The 15,830-nt window shown below is 41.2% G+C and overlaps 1 protein-coding gene across 2 annotated transcripts in view; it reads left to right on the plus strand.

Annotated features, from left to right (window-relative positions):
- Nucleotides 1–1,557: 1,557 nt before the first annotated feature.
- Nucleotides 1,558–15,830, plus strand: part of vipr1b (vasoactive intestinal peptide receptor 1b) — a 38,654-nt gene continuing 24,381 nt past the window's right edge. For both annotated transcript variants that reach the window (XR_003743331.1, XM_028964043.1), the window contains exons 1-3: nt 1,558–1,728; nt 9,581–9,671; nt 10,706–10,816. Coding sequence is in view for 1 of the 2 variants with exons in the window: in XM_028964043.1 (XP_028819876.1) it covers nt 1,675–1,728; nt 9,581–9,671; nt 10,706–10,816 (256 nt within the window). In the remaining variant the exon portion in view is untranslated. The remainder of the gene's footprint in view (nt 1,729–9,580; nt 9,672–10,705; nt 10,817–15,830) is intronic.

Consider the following 15,830-nt stretch of genomic DNA (forward strand, 5'->3'; position numbering starts at 1 on the left):
ATGCAAAAAAATAAAAGGACTTGTGCATTGGTATAATGGACTATGTGTATTGTTTATATTTTACAAGATTCAATTATTTCATATGAGGAAAAAAAGAAGAAGGTGTGGTCTTTAGAAATGTTAAGACACCGGGAACTGTTGAAATGCATGTTACGCTTTCAGTGCGATTTTAATTTTAGATGGGGAAACTTGGTTTTTATCACAGCAGCACAGATTCACTGCATCGATTCCAGCCAGTGTTCAGAAATAACTTGTCCAAACCCTCCCAGCACCTTTTTGAGCCTGCAAAATGAATGTCACAGCACGAAACATACTCCTCATCAGCCACTCCTCTACAGGCCATGCACACAGAGAAATAAAGGTACACACAGGGTACAATATTACACATCCAGGTACAAAACTGTCTTTCAGTTGATTGTACCTCAAAATGTACAGGACAGGTCCTTTGTGACACCATGTTTAAAGGTACATGATTTGGGAAAGTACATAGTTGTACCCATGAGTCTGCACCACATGAAAATTAACCCAATTAACCCAATTTACCAATAAAAATGCTGTTAAATTGGTAGATTTTAGCTGCACAAGACTGACAGAATGGCTAGTGGATCTGGCCAATTTTTTTCAAAAGAGCTTGTTTATAAAAGTAAGTTTTTCACAGCAGCATAACACAAAAAAAGGACAAAAGGAATGTACATGAAAATACATCAATGACAAAAAAAAAAATAAACTCACAGACAGACAGACACAGCAGCGTATAGCTCAGTGGACTAAGACTCTGTGAGCCCAGCCTCCCCACGTCTGTGGCTCTGTATGAAAGGTCTTTAACCCCAAGCTCCCTGGGCAACACAACCAGTGTTCTGCCATTTGCAGACCACTACATCATACTTACATTTAAACATCATTTTAAATTACAGTCATGACAGGTACACAGTTGTGCCTTAAATGGAACAGATGACTAGGGTAGAAAAAATATATTTACATACATTTACAGCATTTATGAGACGCCCTTATCCAGAGCGACTTACAATCAGTAGTTACAGGGACAGTCAACTTAGGGTTAAGTGTCTTGCTCAGGGACACAATGGTAGTAAGTGGGATTTGAACCTGGGTCTTCTGGTTCATCGACGAGGTAGTAGTAGGCTACTACCACCCTTCGTGTTATTGTTCTTCAGAAGGGTACTGTCCCAGCGACAAGCATTTGTACCCATAAAGATACACAGTGGTACTTCCATTTCTCTATGTGTGCAATGAATTTTAAAAATAAGTGTGTTCACTTGTTTTAAAAGTTTTCTAATGTTTTCCTTTATTCAAATGTTATAAAAGATCACAAATAATTACGCTCACGCACACACGCACGCACAGGTAGTAATTATTACTCCTCTTCATGCACCAGAAGCGCGCGTAAAAGCTGCGTCGTTCGTGCGTGCGTAACGCGTAATTTGCGCACGACGCGCGAAGGGACGCGCCGGCCTCCGATTGGACCGCAGGCCGCCAGGTCGGACGCGCCCACCTCCACCCGCCGCCGTGCGCTCCGTCAGACGCCGGGCGCCGCCGCGACCTGGCGCTGCTGTCTCCACGTCTCCACGTCTCCACGTCTCCACGCCGAACTTTCTTCCTTCTCCGTCTCCTCCCTCTTCTTCCTTTTTTTCCCCCCTTTTATATCCGCACGGCGATATGGACGCTTCTGCGTTCCCGACTCTTTCGGCTCTGGCGTGCCTGCTGTCTGTTGTGAGTACAAAGCAACTTTCATTTTTCAAAAAGGAAATAAAAAAAAAAAAAAGTGAAATGCTGCCGAGTGTAAATATTTGATATGTTAAAGCAGACTTTAACAAACGGTGGGGGTGTTGGTTAAAGCTTTAGGCGTGTCTCCCCTGCTCAGCCCCTACACATGCGTCAGAAGCTCCTGGTCCCACTCGGATCCTCCACTTTTCTTTAACTTCGGTATTTGCGCAGGTGCCCGTTTTCATGATCTGTCATGCAGTCCGCCAACCTCAGCGACGCAGATCCGACGCCATCGGCCACTTCACGCTCACACACGCACATTTACCACATTTACCACGAGGCTACGCACGCAGCAGTAAGGGAAATCTAGGGTACATGGGGCACATCAACACCCACGGACTGGTAGTGCTTTGCATGTATCGATTCAGATTGTACAAATGAATGCTTCTGGATAACATTCCGACCCTATGTCCAGTCTTACTCTAAGCTAGGGAGGATGAAGAGATGAGAAGAATGGAAAAAATAGGATTCATGGGATATTGCATTTGATTGTAAAGAAATTGCACTCCCAATGTTACATCTAATTCGGCTTTGGATGGTTCCAGTGGTACAGATGGTTCTGCAGAGGTACAGTTTTAGAATAAATGAAATGAGTTACATGTGCTCCGCTTGGTTTTACCAAGGGGCTGTGCAGGCACCAAAAAGATAACGTGCAAACGCATGCATAAAAAGCCAGGAAATGGTAGATGTGGCGGGAGGAGAAATAGCAAACAAAAAGAGGGAGTTTTTTTTTTTTTCAAACAGGAAACATCAAAGATTTAGCCGGGCATTTAGGCACATCTGACATTAAGATGCGTCTTGGGTGGTCAGACGTCACCTGGCATCAGCATGCGTCTGCACGTGCCTCTCAAGTGACTTCTTGTAATTTCATGTAACTTCCAGGCTCTAAATGCAAATAAACACGTAGATCATTTCCACATAAGAATAGCAAATGTGCTGTTCTTTAACGTCCCCACACTTCCATATGTGACGATCATATGTGACGAGGTTGTGGAGGTGTTCTTACTTCCTGCTTACATAGACATCACAACGCATTTAACACACACTCTGCTTATAGAACGAATCAGAAAGAATCAGGTCCTGGGTTCATTCCCACTGGAGCGGCTGAACTCTTCACTAGAGTTAAATGTCAGATATGAGCATGAACTGGAGCCTATACACAAACGTGCTGGGGTGTTCTTTTTTCAGTATACCACAGACCATATCAGACACGGTTTACTTACAAATATTAATGCATCCATTTAGGAAAGTTATTTTTACCATCAGACATAACTGCATAAGTGCAGAGCGTTGTGCAGTTGGTCCGAGTCGAGAACGACTTCTGGAAAGGGAGCTGTTGAATGTCCACTTGTGATGGCAGAAATAAAAACACAATAGTTGTGCTCTTGGAAGGCACTGAATTTCAGTTTTTTTCTAACTACATCAGCCAAGTCCAAGTTCATTTTCTGAAATCAGCAGACCAATATACGTTCTGTGTTTTTTTTTTTTTTTTTTTATTGAGGTTGCCTGCTGTGGAACAGTGCAGAGATGCTGATAAAACGTTGCCGTGTCTTGAGGTGAAATATGTGTGCGTGTGGTTAAAGTATGTCTAATTAAACAAAGCCCTTATGCTAACTGTGCTGCCATGATTTGTTGGCGCATTTCATAGACCATCCATCCTCTGGGCACGAAGGCATTGTCTGAAGTGCATCCATCAACATGCCTAATGTCCTCTCTGGAAATGTCTCTTCATGCCTCTTCCATCACATTTTATCACTCTCTGGAAGGAGTGGGACTTATTACTTCCAGCGAGTAGTCTTTCTTTCGTTGTCCTGTGTGTGTGTGGCATCTGTCCAGCTGGAAGCAGCTTCTGGGCTGTGAACGTTGGAAAAAGGAGTTCCGGTAATGGGTGGTGGTGGGGGCGGCGGTGACATATTCATTTTGCAGCTGAAGGTGCAGTGGGTGGGTGAAGGAACCTTCACTCTGACATCTTAAGAGCATTATCAAGCGTGGCACATCCTGACACCAAGCTGTGTTGAAAACCGACACACTGGGTTTAGGAAATAAAGAAAAATCCTAATAAAAAAAAGAATAATAACAACCAAAAAAAAAGAGCATTATTTTTTCTTGAATCTGACATACGAATGACATTCCAAAACCCAGATCGCTGCTTTATATGCTCGAGCGTAATCTAAATGTTGCTTGACATCTGTGACATTAAAGCGAAAGGACAGTCAGTGAGTCAATGATGACTGCTCGGCCCGAGACAGTGGGAGAGCTCTGGGCAGATTTCTCATTTTAAAGAATGTCATTTCTTCAGATTTGCATAATTTGAAATAAACTTTTGCCATGCAAAGGAACATTATTTCCAATTAGAGGCACATGCCTGGATATTCTATATATTTTGGATTTTTTTCCTGATTATAAGGTGACCTCTCATAGCTATTATGTTCCTAACATAATAGTTCCTAATGTACCCCCCAAATTATATAAATTGTTTTGTAATGGTGACCAAACTAGGCAAGCTTTCGTGTCATTCGCCGGAGTCATTCGTCAAATGGGCATTATGTACATGTTACTTTCATGGCTCCCTCTCTGTTTTTTAAAATAATGTGGCATTCTATAGTTTATATACATTTCCTGAGAACACTTCATTACGTCATTCTGAGGTCTCCACACTCTTGTACTGTCTCTATAAAGAAAGCGACATGCCTCTTTCTATTGGGGCACCATGACAACGGCCTTCAACAGCAGGGTCCATTCATGGGGCTTTTTTTGATATTACACCGCACTGTAATTTCAGAAAGATGAAAGAAGAGTGGCATACACACACCACATGACAGTGTGGTACTGATGATTGCCGATTACCCAAATAAAAAACTTATTGATCTTGATAGAACTTGGTAATCAGAACTGTAATCATAGTAAGAATATACTTATCATCATCATTGGCAAAACACCAATGCTCAAATGATGAAATTTTCAAGTGATCATCTTTTTTTTGGTGACATTTTCTTATGCTAACAGAATGAATGCAATTGTGTCCAAATATTAAAATTAATTAAGAATATTTAATGTGGTAATTTTTTTTACAGTATCAGGTTAAGGGTCAACTGTGTGCCTTTGATTGACAGCTAATGGGTATATATATATAAATGTGGTCTGGAGATTTGCATGAAGTCTTTTTAAACATCTGCATCACGGACTCTGAAACGTCTGTGTCTCGCACACATGCCACGCGCACAACATTTACACAATAACAAATCCTGACATGTTGTGATGTATCGGGCCTGCCTCGCATAGCTCGGGCTGCAGAAACTCCCCAAAATGCCCGAAAGCTCAGGCAGCAGTTGGCCGACGGCATTATTTGTGTGAGACAGTGCAGACGGGGGAGAGGAAGTGGTGGTCTGCCGTTAATAACAGAGCACATGATAGGCCCTTGAAATATGAGGTAAAGTCTTGGCTGAGTTCTAAACACCCGCTTCCCCCACGCCGCTTTCCAGAACGGCGCTCATATTTCTGGTATCTCTTGCACCGGCTCACACTGCGAGAGAGCCGGCTGCGGAAAGGCATTTAACAGCCGCCGCCAGGCACCATGTACAGACCGTTAGTACCAGAGGAGGCCAGCATGTTCTGACCCGATCCTGGACTCAGCGCTGCCTGCTGTCTACTGCATCTGCGGTATAGACCCCTCTGTAACTGTGGAATACATGTCTGCATTCCGCTTCGTCAGATTTATTGCCTGGTCCTGATCAATTGAGATAAACAATGAATTCAGCCAAAATTCATATTTTCATAGTTCACAGGACCCACACTCTACTAAAACTATATAACGCATTTAAATAGACAATGATTCCTTTATTATTACTATATTATTATTATTATTACTCTCCTTTATTATTGTCTATTACTCTATTACAAATAAGGCGTGGGCGCTGTCTATGGTGCTGATTATTCAGGTACAATTTTTTAAAATTATATTTGTTAAGTGTAATTATTTATAATATGTAGATGAATAATCGGGATTAAGTATTCAAATCCCGCTTACTACCATTGTGTCCCTGAGCAACACATTTAACCCTGAGTGTCTCCAGGGTGGGACTGTCCCTGTAACTACTGATTGTAAGTCGCTCTGGATAAGGGCGTCTGATAAATGCCGTAAATGTAAATGTAAATGTAAGTAAAGCCACACATAAATCCAAGATCCACCATAAGACGCAGTGATACTTCAGGAGCTTGGCTTTTGGAATACATACTTGCATTTTGCACCTATAATGTATAATTTATTGCAGATAGATGACTTCCTGACCGCTGGTTCAAAGATCAGTGCATGTGCACCAATTATATACTTTTCACCAAGCGCGGCAGGCGTAGCTTCCATTCGGAATAATGATATGTTTGCTGAAGACCTGTGCTTCTCATTTAAACCCTCCTTGTTTTCAACTTTCTGCCCCCATTACACCATCCTGTAATTCCTTTTGTGTCTTTTTTCAATTACCTGGCACCTTCAAGAAGCGCCGTTAATCTAACAGATGGAGGTTGCAGTGGTGCTGCTGCTAGTCACGGACCTCGGAGGTCACATTGAAATGGAGACTGCCAGACAGTGAGTGGCCACTTGGCAAGTCCACCGTCACTCTCTGTAATGAGCGGTGGAACTCCGGCCAGCCACATTCCCAGACTGCGCCCGGTCACACAGCTATGAATGTGCGCCGGCCAGACCAAAGAGTGTTCTTCTACCCCTCATTACCAAGCGCCCTCAGTCCTGAACTCGTCCAAGGCTATTTTTAATCTTTGTCAGAAGTTCTTAGTAGTGTGCAGCGTAACATGCTACCAACACGTCACACAATTAGACTACTTTCAGGATCAATTAAGAACTTTGTGGCTATAATAAACCACGCTGTGTGTCACCTACTGCGCCAGTGGACAGCCTCTGGGTTCACTTACTAATTACACATGACCAAACACAAAGAGTGTGAGGTCTTTAGCAGCTTCGTCAGTATTAATACGCCCCATTTTAGCCATGTTTCAGGCCAGGATGCATGCATGTCTTTGTTAAATAATTGCCTGGTTAGGGTTAGAAATTGCTGGAAAAGCACATTTTAAGTTTTAGGTGTCTGACAAAAGGGACAAGAACATAATTAGTTTAGAAAGATAAAAACATTTCGTTCCATCTATAAGCAGTTGGTGGGATAAATATGTAAACAGCAGTGCTTTTGTGTGACTGGGGTGGTCCACTGCTGTGAGACCCAGCATGCAAGAATAAAGACTTGCATGCTGTATAAAGACTTTTTTTACGTGCTCCAGGATGAATAAGTCATTAAATAACCATTTTTTTGGTTTGTTAGCTAGCTGCTTGATCTCTCTCCTCCCCGTTTTTCATGGACCCAAGAGGCAAATATTTTGCCGACTGTTTCTTTAAAGAGTACCTAAAAATATTCTCCAATTACTTATCCTCAGTTGATCTATTAAGGCACTTTCCCTACTCTCCATGGGATGAATTTAGTTCAGAAAGCAATTCAGATGGCTGCTAATAATTTGGCAAATATGCCGTCTTCTCCTTTATTTCCCTTTTTAAAATTGAAAATGATGAGAATCAGTCTAAAATGTGTGCCTAATCTGCACAATCAGTTGCGGTGATTTTTTTCACAGCATTGTGCCTTTGGTGCCAACAGCAAAAACCCAAGAGGAGGGCTATTCCACACGAATCCGCAGCTCTTGCCCTGCTGGTTATGAAAGGGGATGTCAGGCTCCGCGTAGGCCTTTAATTCCAAGTGTGCTATTGATGTCCCGGGCTCCTGTGATTTTATTAGCAAAATAAACTGTCCACATTGGCGACGCTAAGCCCTTAGCCATTGAGCACGGCTTGCATAAGCTTTATCCATTTCTGAAAATGTCACTGCAAGATTAACATCTCAATTGGATATTTCAAAGCAGATTGTCTCGCATATTATAGGCAAAATATTTGGATTTCACAGCTGTTCCTTGTGACAGTTTGCCTCGTGCCAGAGATGGACGACCCAATTACCTTAAGCAGATTTTTACTTTTCATTTGGTTCCCAATCTCAGGTAAAAATAGGCGGATTTGTTTCTATACACAATTCAGTGAGGTACATGCTTAATATGCTGGTTTTAGTGTTTATTTTCAGCCTGTTACTGTACTGCAGATTATGTTTGTCTTATGTGTTATGTCTTTATTACTGAGAATTAAAAATAAATAAATACGTAGGCTGTGGTCTCTATTGGTCTTTATTCAGGTCCTGCAGTGTTGCTTTGTAAAAAAGTTGACTCACTTGCTCCAGTTTTTAGACTGAATGTAGTTGTGAATTTGATTGTATTTTTTCTTTGCATTTTTACAAGTGATGGCACAGGGCTATCAAAAGAGACTATCAACAGGCTTAAAATGAAAATGTGAATGTGAATGAACAGTGATCACATATTTTGCATAGGATTTATTGTGATTAATTAGTTTAAATAGATTGATGTTCATAGTAAATCCTTAAAAAAATTGTGTATATTTCTAACATTTATTAGATGCCATTATCCAGAGTAATATTACACAGTAATATTCTGGTAAAGATGCAATACTTGTATCATATTGTTCACTGACCAAAGATAAAGGTATTTTACTTGCATTGATACTGAAAATAAATAAATACCTATACAAGTTCCATTTACAAAAATTATGGTGCTATCTGTGCACAATACCACACATTGTGAGACTAATATGAAATCCCTGGTATATTGCTGTTCAGATCCATATTCTGTCAAATGTCATTAAAATGTAACAATATTTGGCTGCATATTACTTTAAATTCCCCAAAAAGCTCTACATGGCGGTGCGAAAATGGATGCTGGACTCTTGGTTTTGTCCATGTTAATTTGATCAGTTATATCACAATATCTGTATTCCATTATGTGCCGCCAGATACTTCCCCAGTACAACAAGGTCATGACGCATTAATGGATGTAGCGATGTCTCCAGCTGAGGGGCATCGTGAATGCATGCGTGGCTCGTGCCAGGGGAGGGGCTCGTCTCGCTCGTGCTGAGCTGGGCTGCTGCGCTGCAGCTTAATGCGCTGAAAGACAGCGCTGACCGCGCCGCCGCAACGCAACACAATGGGGCCAGAGATGGTCTCCTCCGTGCTGTTTATTCTAATAGCTAATATTCTAAAACACAACCACACCCAGCAGCCCATAATTAAAGATGCTGATGGCCGTATCAGTGGAGTTACAATGGCACGGTGAGGAATCGCTTCACATCCGGATTGCCTTTCGAAATCCATTCGTGAATGGCGCCAAACACCTCCTTCTCGGCCTGGCCAAATATCGGCCTGTCCTACCCTCCCGGGCCCTCCTCTCCTGCCTTGGCTCATCTCCCTTGACCTTCTGAGGTTTATGCTTTGCCCCTACACATTTTTTTCCCTCAACCCTGCGGGCTTTTTGCCGGTGACTGTCAGCATGCGTTTGTCATTGGCTGTTGACACTGATGAGCAGTTCCTGCGGTTGCTCACCAGCCCCCGACCACGAGTCTTCTTCTCCCACATGAGATGAGTCCTCCGATTTCCGCCGGACTCGTCTGTGTAATATTTAGCCAGCAGGAGAGTATGTACTCTTCTTCCCCTTTTTTGGTCAAAACATGCATCTGCTAAGGGTGACTTTGTGTCTAAAGTTTGATAAACACGGTTGAGGACCACGGCACGTAACATAAACGACAGATGGGTTTAACGTCTGTATAGTTGAGTTGCATCACTTACACCAGAACTTTGTGTGCATTTCTCACTCTGTCTGTCTTTCTCTCTCTTTTTCTCTTTTTCTGTAGGCATTCGGTGTGCAGATGTGCGACATTGTGAACGAGATTGAGTTGGAGAGAGAGAGATGTGAGAACAAAACTGCTGGAAATGTCACGTCAGGTAACGCTCAGCGCCGGCCTCCCACTGACTTCCATCAGCCAGAGCTTCTTCATAATGGCGAACCCCAGCAGTGTGGCTTGTTCATATACGTCCAAGAAAATCAATATTCATGCATGACCCTTCCTAATGCCACATTGAAACATAATGAATGAGTGGAAGAAACGGGTGCCAAAGCCATGGGCCCTTCTGAACCCCAGAATTGTCTGTTCATACAAATTATTGAAGCTCCATTGGGCCATGAAATAGGCTCTCCTGGGTTGACTCATTCCTTCGATTGGCAGTGCATTGACAAAAATGGAGTGACAGACACTTCTTTCGATCTGGAAAGGTGGCAAAAAAAAGGCCTATAGCAGATAGCAGAGTTGGAGCAAAGATGTGCTTAACTTCTTCAGCGGTATTGTTCCAGGATGGAATACCAACACAGATTGAAAGGTCTAAAGGTGTTATAACAATAACAGTTTAAAAAGCCAGCCGAGGTCCACATAAACATGCCTGATACACTGGAGAACAGTTGGAAAAGTGTAAACATTCTTATGATGTAGCAGAAGCAGTATAGTAAAGCTAATGCTGTTGAGGAACGATTGACCTCCCCTCTGCAGGACCACATATTTACACCAGTGTGCCGAACATTCATGCAAATTATTCAGAGAGTCACGTCAAATCATAAAAAAGGTATTGATTAACTCGAGTCGGTTTCCATTGCATGTGTCACTTACAGTTTACAAAGAGGAAACACAGCAGATAAGAGCCAAAGAACTGGGTAAAGACAATAAAACATGGTAATTTTATTCAATGTTCAGTGGACTTTTAATCGTTTTTGCACATTGTGAAAGCCCTGCTGAGGAAAAAGACATAATTTAACTTGTAAAGTTTTGTTTGTCATGGTTCAGTTACATTTTTCACATTTTCATGGATATATTTGGGACCAATTTAGCCCTTATTCTTAAATTGTCCCTATGAACAAAGTGAAATGTAACTGCTAAATGTAACTAGATCGACATGTAGAAATTAAACAGGATTTCTTTCTTTGGCAGGTTGCAAAGGCACATGGGATATCATTGCTTGCTGGCCATCAGCCAATCTTGGTGAAGTTGTTACCATTCCATGTCCAAATTACTTCAGCCATTTCAGTGATCAGCACAAAGGTAAAGTTTAACACTTATCTGCTAATTGTAGGACAGAAGCTCTGCTCGTATAGGAGGTGGGGGACTGTAAACAGTGGCCTTACAAATTTGCCAAATGTATTTTTTCTTATGATTATTTTTGTCATTTTCATTTGTTGATGTTACCAAGTGTGAGGCATGATGAATTTGATAAAGAAATAATATTAATGCCTGCTAATTCGATGTGAAAGTCCCCTGTCTCACATGTTTAAAAAAATGAACGTCTCAAGGCTGTAAAGTGTATAATTTACACTTTAAGATGCTTTTTTCATAGATGTTTGACAAACAACAGCTAATTTCCATAATCCATCAATGGATCACGTGCCTCACAGGAGGGAACACATCCTGTTTCTACAGATAAACATATCTGTGAAATTAATACATTTATTCAAGGTTGATATTTGCAAGGTTCATCTGAATAGTCTGACTGATTGTTGCAGTGGTATTATGAAGTACAAAAGTACTGATGTTTTGGTCGTTTTTTTGCTGAAGTTGTGCTTATGTGTCTTAATTTTGGTCTCTGCGCCACCAGTGAGCATATGTACATATGCTCTTACAGCCACTGTTGACAGAAAGGTTTGAAATTAACTTGACTTTACTGTCTGTTTGAAGTGGCGAGTAATGTTGTAAATGCTGCCAGTTATGTAAGATGGATGTCATTAAGATATACTGTCTCCAGAGTCACAAGACAAATGCAACTGTGGGAATTGCACGTTCAAAGCTTCGGAGTCCTGCCTGTCCTCTCAGGGCTTTAAACCAAAAATCTTGGTGTGTATATGTGGGCCAATTACTTTTCAGGGATTAAATAAACAAGTTTAACAAAATTGGAGACATATGAAATCGTGAGAATGTATGTAAGTATATTGCATGTTAATGGAATAAAATAATCAGATTTTTCTGATGAAGCTTTGAGGCATGGGGTGGGTTGACAAAGCCGGGACTCTACATAGTGATTGGTGGTTAACTGTTCTTTGATGATCTATCACCATCCTCTTTGTGTCGTTTCTGTGTCAAACAGGAACTCATTTATCTTCTATTCATTCCGTGACTCGCCACCCACCACCCGCACAGCAAATAGATTGTATGTGTGCGCCCAGCAAATATTACAGCGTTCAACGCTCTCAGAGAGTTAAAAGAATGACTAGTTTCCTCTAATTGGTCCATAAAATGGCCCTGATGTCCAGAGCAGCGTGATGTTTGTGTAGTTTTCAGATACTTTGAAATGACCCGGTGGTGGCCATTGAAGAAAATGTCTCCTGTGGGAATATTTCCCCCTTTTTTCTCTCTCGGCATTCGGCTATTTCTAAACTACACGTGATTTCCATTCTGAAAATAGGTGGTTTAGGGTTTTTCCAATGTGAGGCATAAGTTTGAAATATCATTTGTAATACTTATATTATAATTCTCATTCCAGGGCATTCCATATAATAATTCTCATTCTGAAAAAGCAAAGTGAGTGAAAGCAACTTCATCCTGTGCTTTTAAAGAATGTTTTTACAGCAGTAAGGTGTTTTTTGAAGCGAATATTTATTCTATTGCAATTGCCATTAGTTTTGTAATAATCTGCAATGAGGAAAATTGCAAGGCAATTAGCACATGCATGAGCCACAGGAAGTAATATTCTATTACAGTCATTGTCCTCGAGGGCTCCTTATAACCAGCAGATTGGCACAAACAACTGGCTAATTATGAAATCAATTAGGGGTTTGTTTGCACATAGATTATGTACATCAGTGATGGCAATGGCAATTCAATATTCAACATGTTCAGCCTGGATTTCGGACCCGGCGACAGGCTGTTATCAGTCGAATGCTGATGTTGACCTTACACTTTCGTCAGGATTGAACCACGGGCCAGGGGGATTGTGTTGTGAATGCGTTTGTAATGATGCTTGGGTGGGAGCTGTGGGTCTGTTTGCATATTTGCCCGCTGCATGTTGTGCCAGATAAGACCTTTGCTCAGTGCCGCTAGGGCTCCGGCAGCATTTTGTTTGCTGAATGCTCATTCGGCTGCTTCACGTCCAGCTGAATGCACTTTCTGGGTTCGGCAGACACACCAAAGTGTATTTTTACAGACGGGCAGCAGGTAGCAGCAAGATGTTCCCTCAAGTCTACACTGTGCATATTTTCTATGTTTCTCATTTAATTAATAGTCACTCTGCTAAGCTGATATTGGCAAAAGCCTGAATGGAATGTTGCATATCAAAAGACAATACATTCCATTTTACAGTCAGTACCAGTGATGGTGAACTGGACGGCTCAGCTGGTCCTGACAGTCATTTGAAATCCACTTGAATGGGACACAGGACTGGCCAAGACATACTGTGACAAACATCTTTTTATCGCCCCCAGTCGATTGTTTGATTTATCGACATTGTTAGTTAAAGGTCTACACTGGGTGCAGTGTGTGCACATGATGTGACCACTGAGCATATAGATTTGCTGAAAATATAGACATATCTTTATCAATATATTTTATTTGAATTAATTTCTGAATTATATTATTGTAAATAATATATTCAATAATATCAAGACAAATTGTGTGTCTGTCTGTATATACGTATGTGTGGGTATATATTTTATATAATGAATTATGAAGTAAGATTGTGCAACATGTATACATTTTTGTCCCTAGAGATGTATATTTGTTTAGTTAGTTCGATGTAAAACACAGGGTCAGTGGTGGCCTAATGGGTAAGGAAGCGGTTTCGGTTTAAATCCGAAAGCGCCAAGGTGCCACTGAGGTCCCCTTGATCAAGGTACCATCCCACACACTGCTCCACGGGTGCCTGTCATGGTAATAAATACTAATAAATTAATTTATCTTTAGGTATAGCTTCTATGGAATCATTTTACTTTCATTTTCCTAAGGCATGAGGTAGGAATCAGGTGGTAAAAGCAAAAATCAATGTTCTGCGTTTTAATGAAGACACACTTTGAGTTAAAGAGCAGTTTAATTTACTTGTGCGGCTTCTTTGATTTTTTTTTTTTATGGGAAACAGGCCATTCATTCACTTGAACACAAAAAGGCAAGTTGAAAGTGCTATGGGCAATAGACAATTACTTCTGATTTACAGAGGCAATGTTTTCACCCTAATTCAGTCCACAGGCCCAATATCTGGCCTTTATCTGCGTTAATTTCCATTCCACTTTTAGCTCACTTAAAGGGGTATATCTTGCCACAATGACTTTGTGAAAGGGAGGGATTAATCGCTTGAAGTGCTGCCCAGTGATCAGACCCAGCGGTGAAGTGTTGCCCAGTGAAATTGCAGATGAACCCCTCGTAAACGTCTGCTGTTGTGTCGCTCAGGGGTTCTGCATGATTAAAGCCTCTGTCTGTTGTCAAGACATACTAATCAGCCTTGACAACCCCGGGCATCTTATCTTAACTCTGCTCTGGTGTGATTATGCCATGCCGGTGGAAGAAGGTATATGCAACAGTTTCCTTTAAGATAATATAAATTTTTTGTGCAGCTTGAGCCGTTTGGCTCTCTGCAATCAAGCTGGATTCTCTGCAGTTTCTATTCCATTCCTAAATTGCACCTCCGAAGCAAAGGAACCAGGAAGAAATGCATCAAAAGCACAAAGGTGTCGTCAATTCTGGTACAGCAGCAATACAGTCCACTGAACAGAGCTACAGAACATAAAGAATGGTCCTGATTCAAAGCACATCTGAAATATCTTTTTTTGTGGGGCCTAGTCAATATATTAGTGCATCTTTTTCAGCTGAACCGGGAAAAATGGAATTGCTTCATTTTAAGAGTCTGAAGTGCACGAAGTCATGGTGACTGACTGTATGTGGTATTTAGTGGGATAATGTTGCTGGTTTTAGGCCCCAGGATGCGATTTAAGAGCCGTGTTCCACACCACTGCTGCTGCACTGCATCTCCATCGCCCAGTGCACACATTCCATTACCCAGCCTACCATCGTATACGCCCACGTGCTTCCCCATACTCACTCCGTCACATGAATTGTCACGACAGTTGAAGGATATGTTTTCTGAATCTTAATAATGAAGCCCAAATGAATGTGTTTATACTCAGCAGTATAAATAGCATCCATGTAATCTATACACTTTTATACACAGAATGAAATGAATTATCGATAATTCATCGATGAATTAACAAAGAATCGATGATGTTTATTGTAGAATTTAGCAAAATGTTATTTATAAATCCTAATCAATTAATTCATTGATTAACATCAATCATCCAATAAGTTTAAATCTAAAAATATTATATATGACAAACCTTAATGTGTGGTGTTGGCTTTGCATGCTTATAATTTATTTGGCTCTTGAAGTTATATATCGTACAGATTGTACCGATTGTCCTATGAAATCTGAATGAACTAAAATGAGAAGCTACTTAATTTGAATGGCATCAGTATGACAGGGTGAGAAGGAGAAAAACCCACAGATGGCAGAAATGTTAATTCAGCTCAAGCCCATGCTGTCTGGCATCATTGCATCAAACTGCTGTTGCAATTGTAAGACACATAAGTCACTGCTGAGCAGGCAGAACCGCTGTAGCACTGGTTGCAACGTGCAGCATTTGGGACAAATGGCATACAAGGCTCGGGCTGTGACATTTGAACGACTGCTGGTTTCCATTGGGGAAATGGAAAAATTCATCTGCTCAGTGCTACAAGGCCCCCAGTTTGAAACACTGTGGTGGGAAATTTTTGGGCTGTTTGGACTGCTGGAGTGTTGGCTGCATGGCTGTTGCCATAGTCAGTATATTTAACATACAGTAGGAACACAATGTCTACACTTTTTTTTTCCTATTGTTTCATTGGATTCTTAAGAGGTGTGACCACTGGGATCACAATTTTCTTTCAGATCTTCAGCAGTTTTAATACAGCACGAGACAGGAAATCTTCTCCGTACTGTAGGATCATTGACGTGGTTATGTAAGCCACGCTGTGCACGAGTTCAGGACATTAAATCAAAAGTTGGCGGAGTCAAAAATAATCACATACAATTTTAGGAAATTTA

Source organism: Denticeps clupeoides, chromosome 2 (assembly GCF_900700375.1).
Source record: "Denticeps clupeoides chromosome 2, fDenClu1.1, whole genome shotgun sequence".
Taxonomy (NCBI): Eukaryota; Metazoa; Chordata; class Actinopteri; order Clupeiformes; family Denticipitidae; genus Denticeps; species Denticeps clupeoides.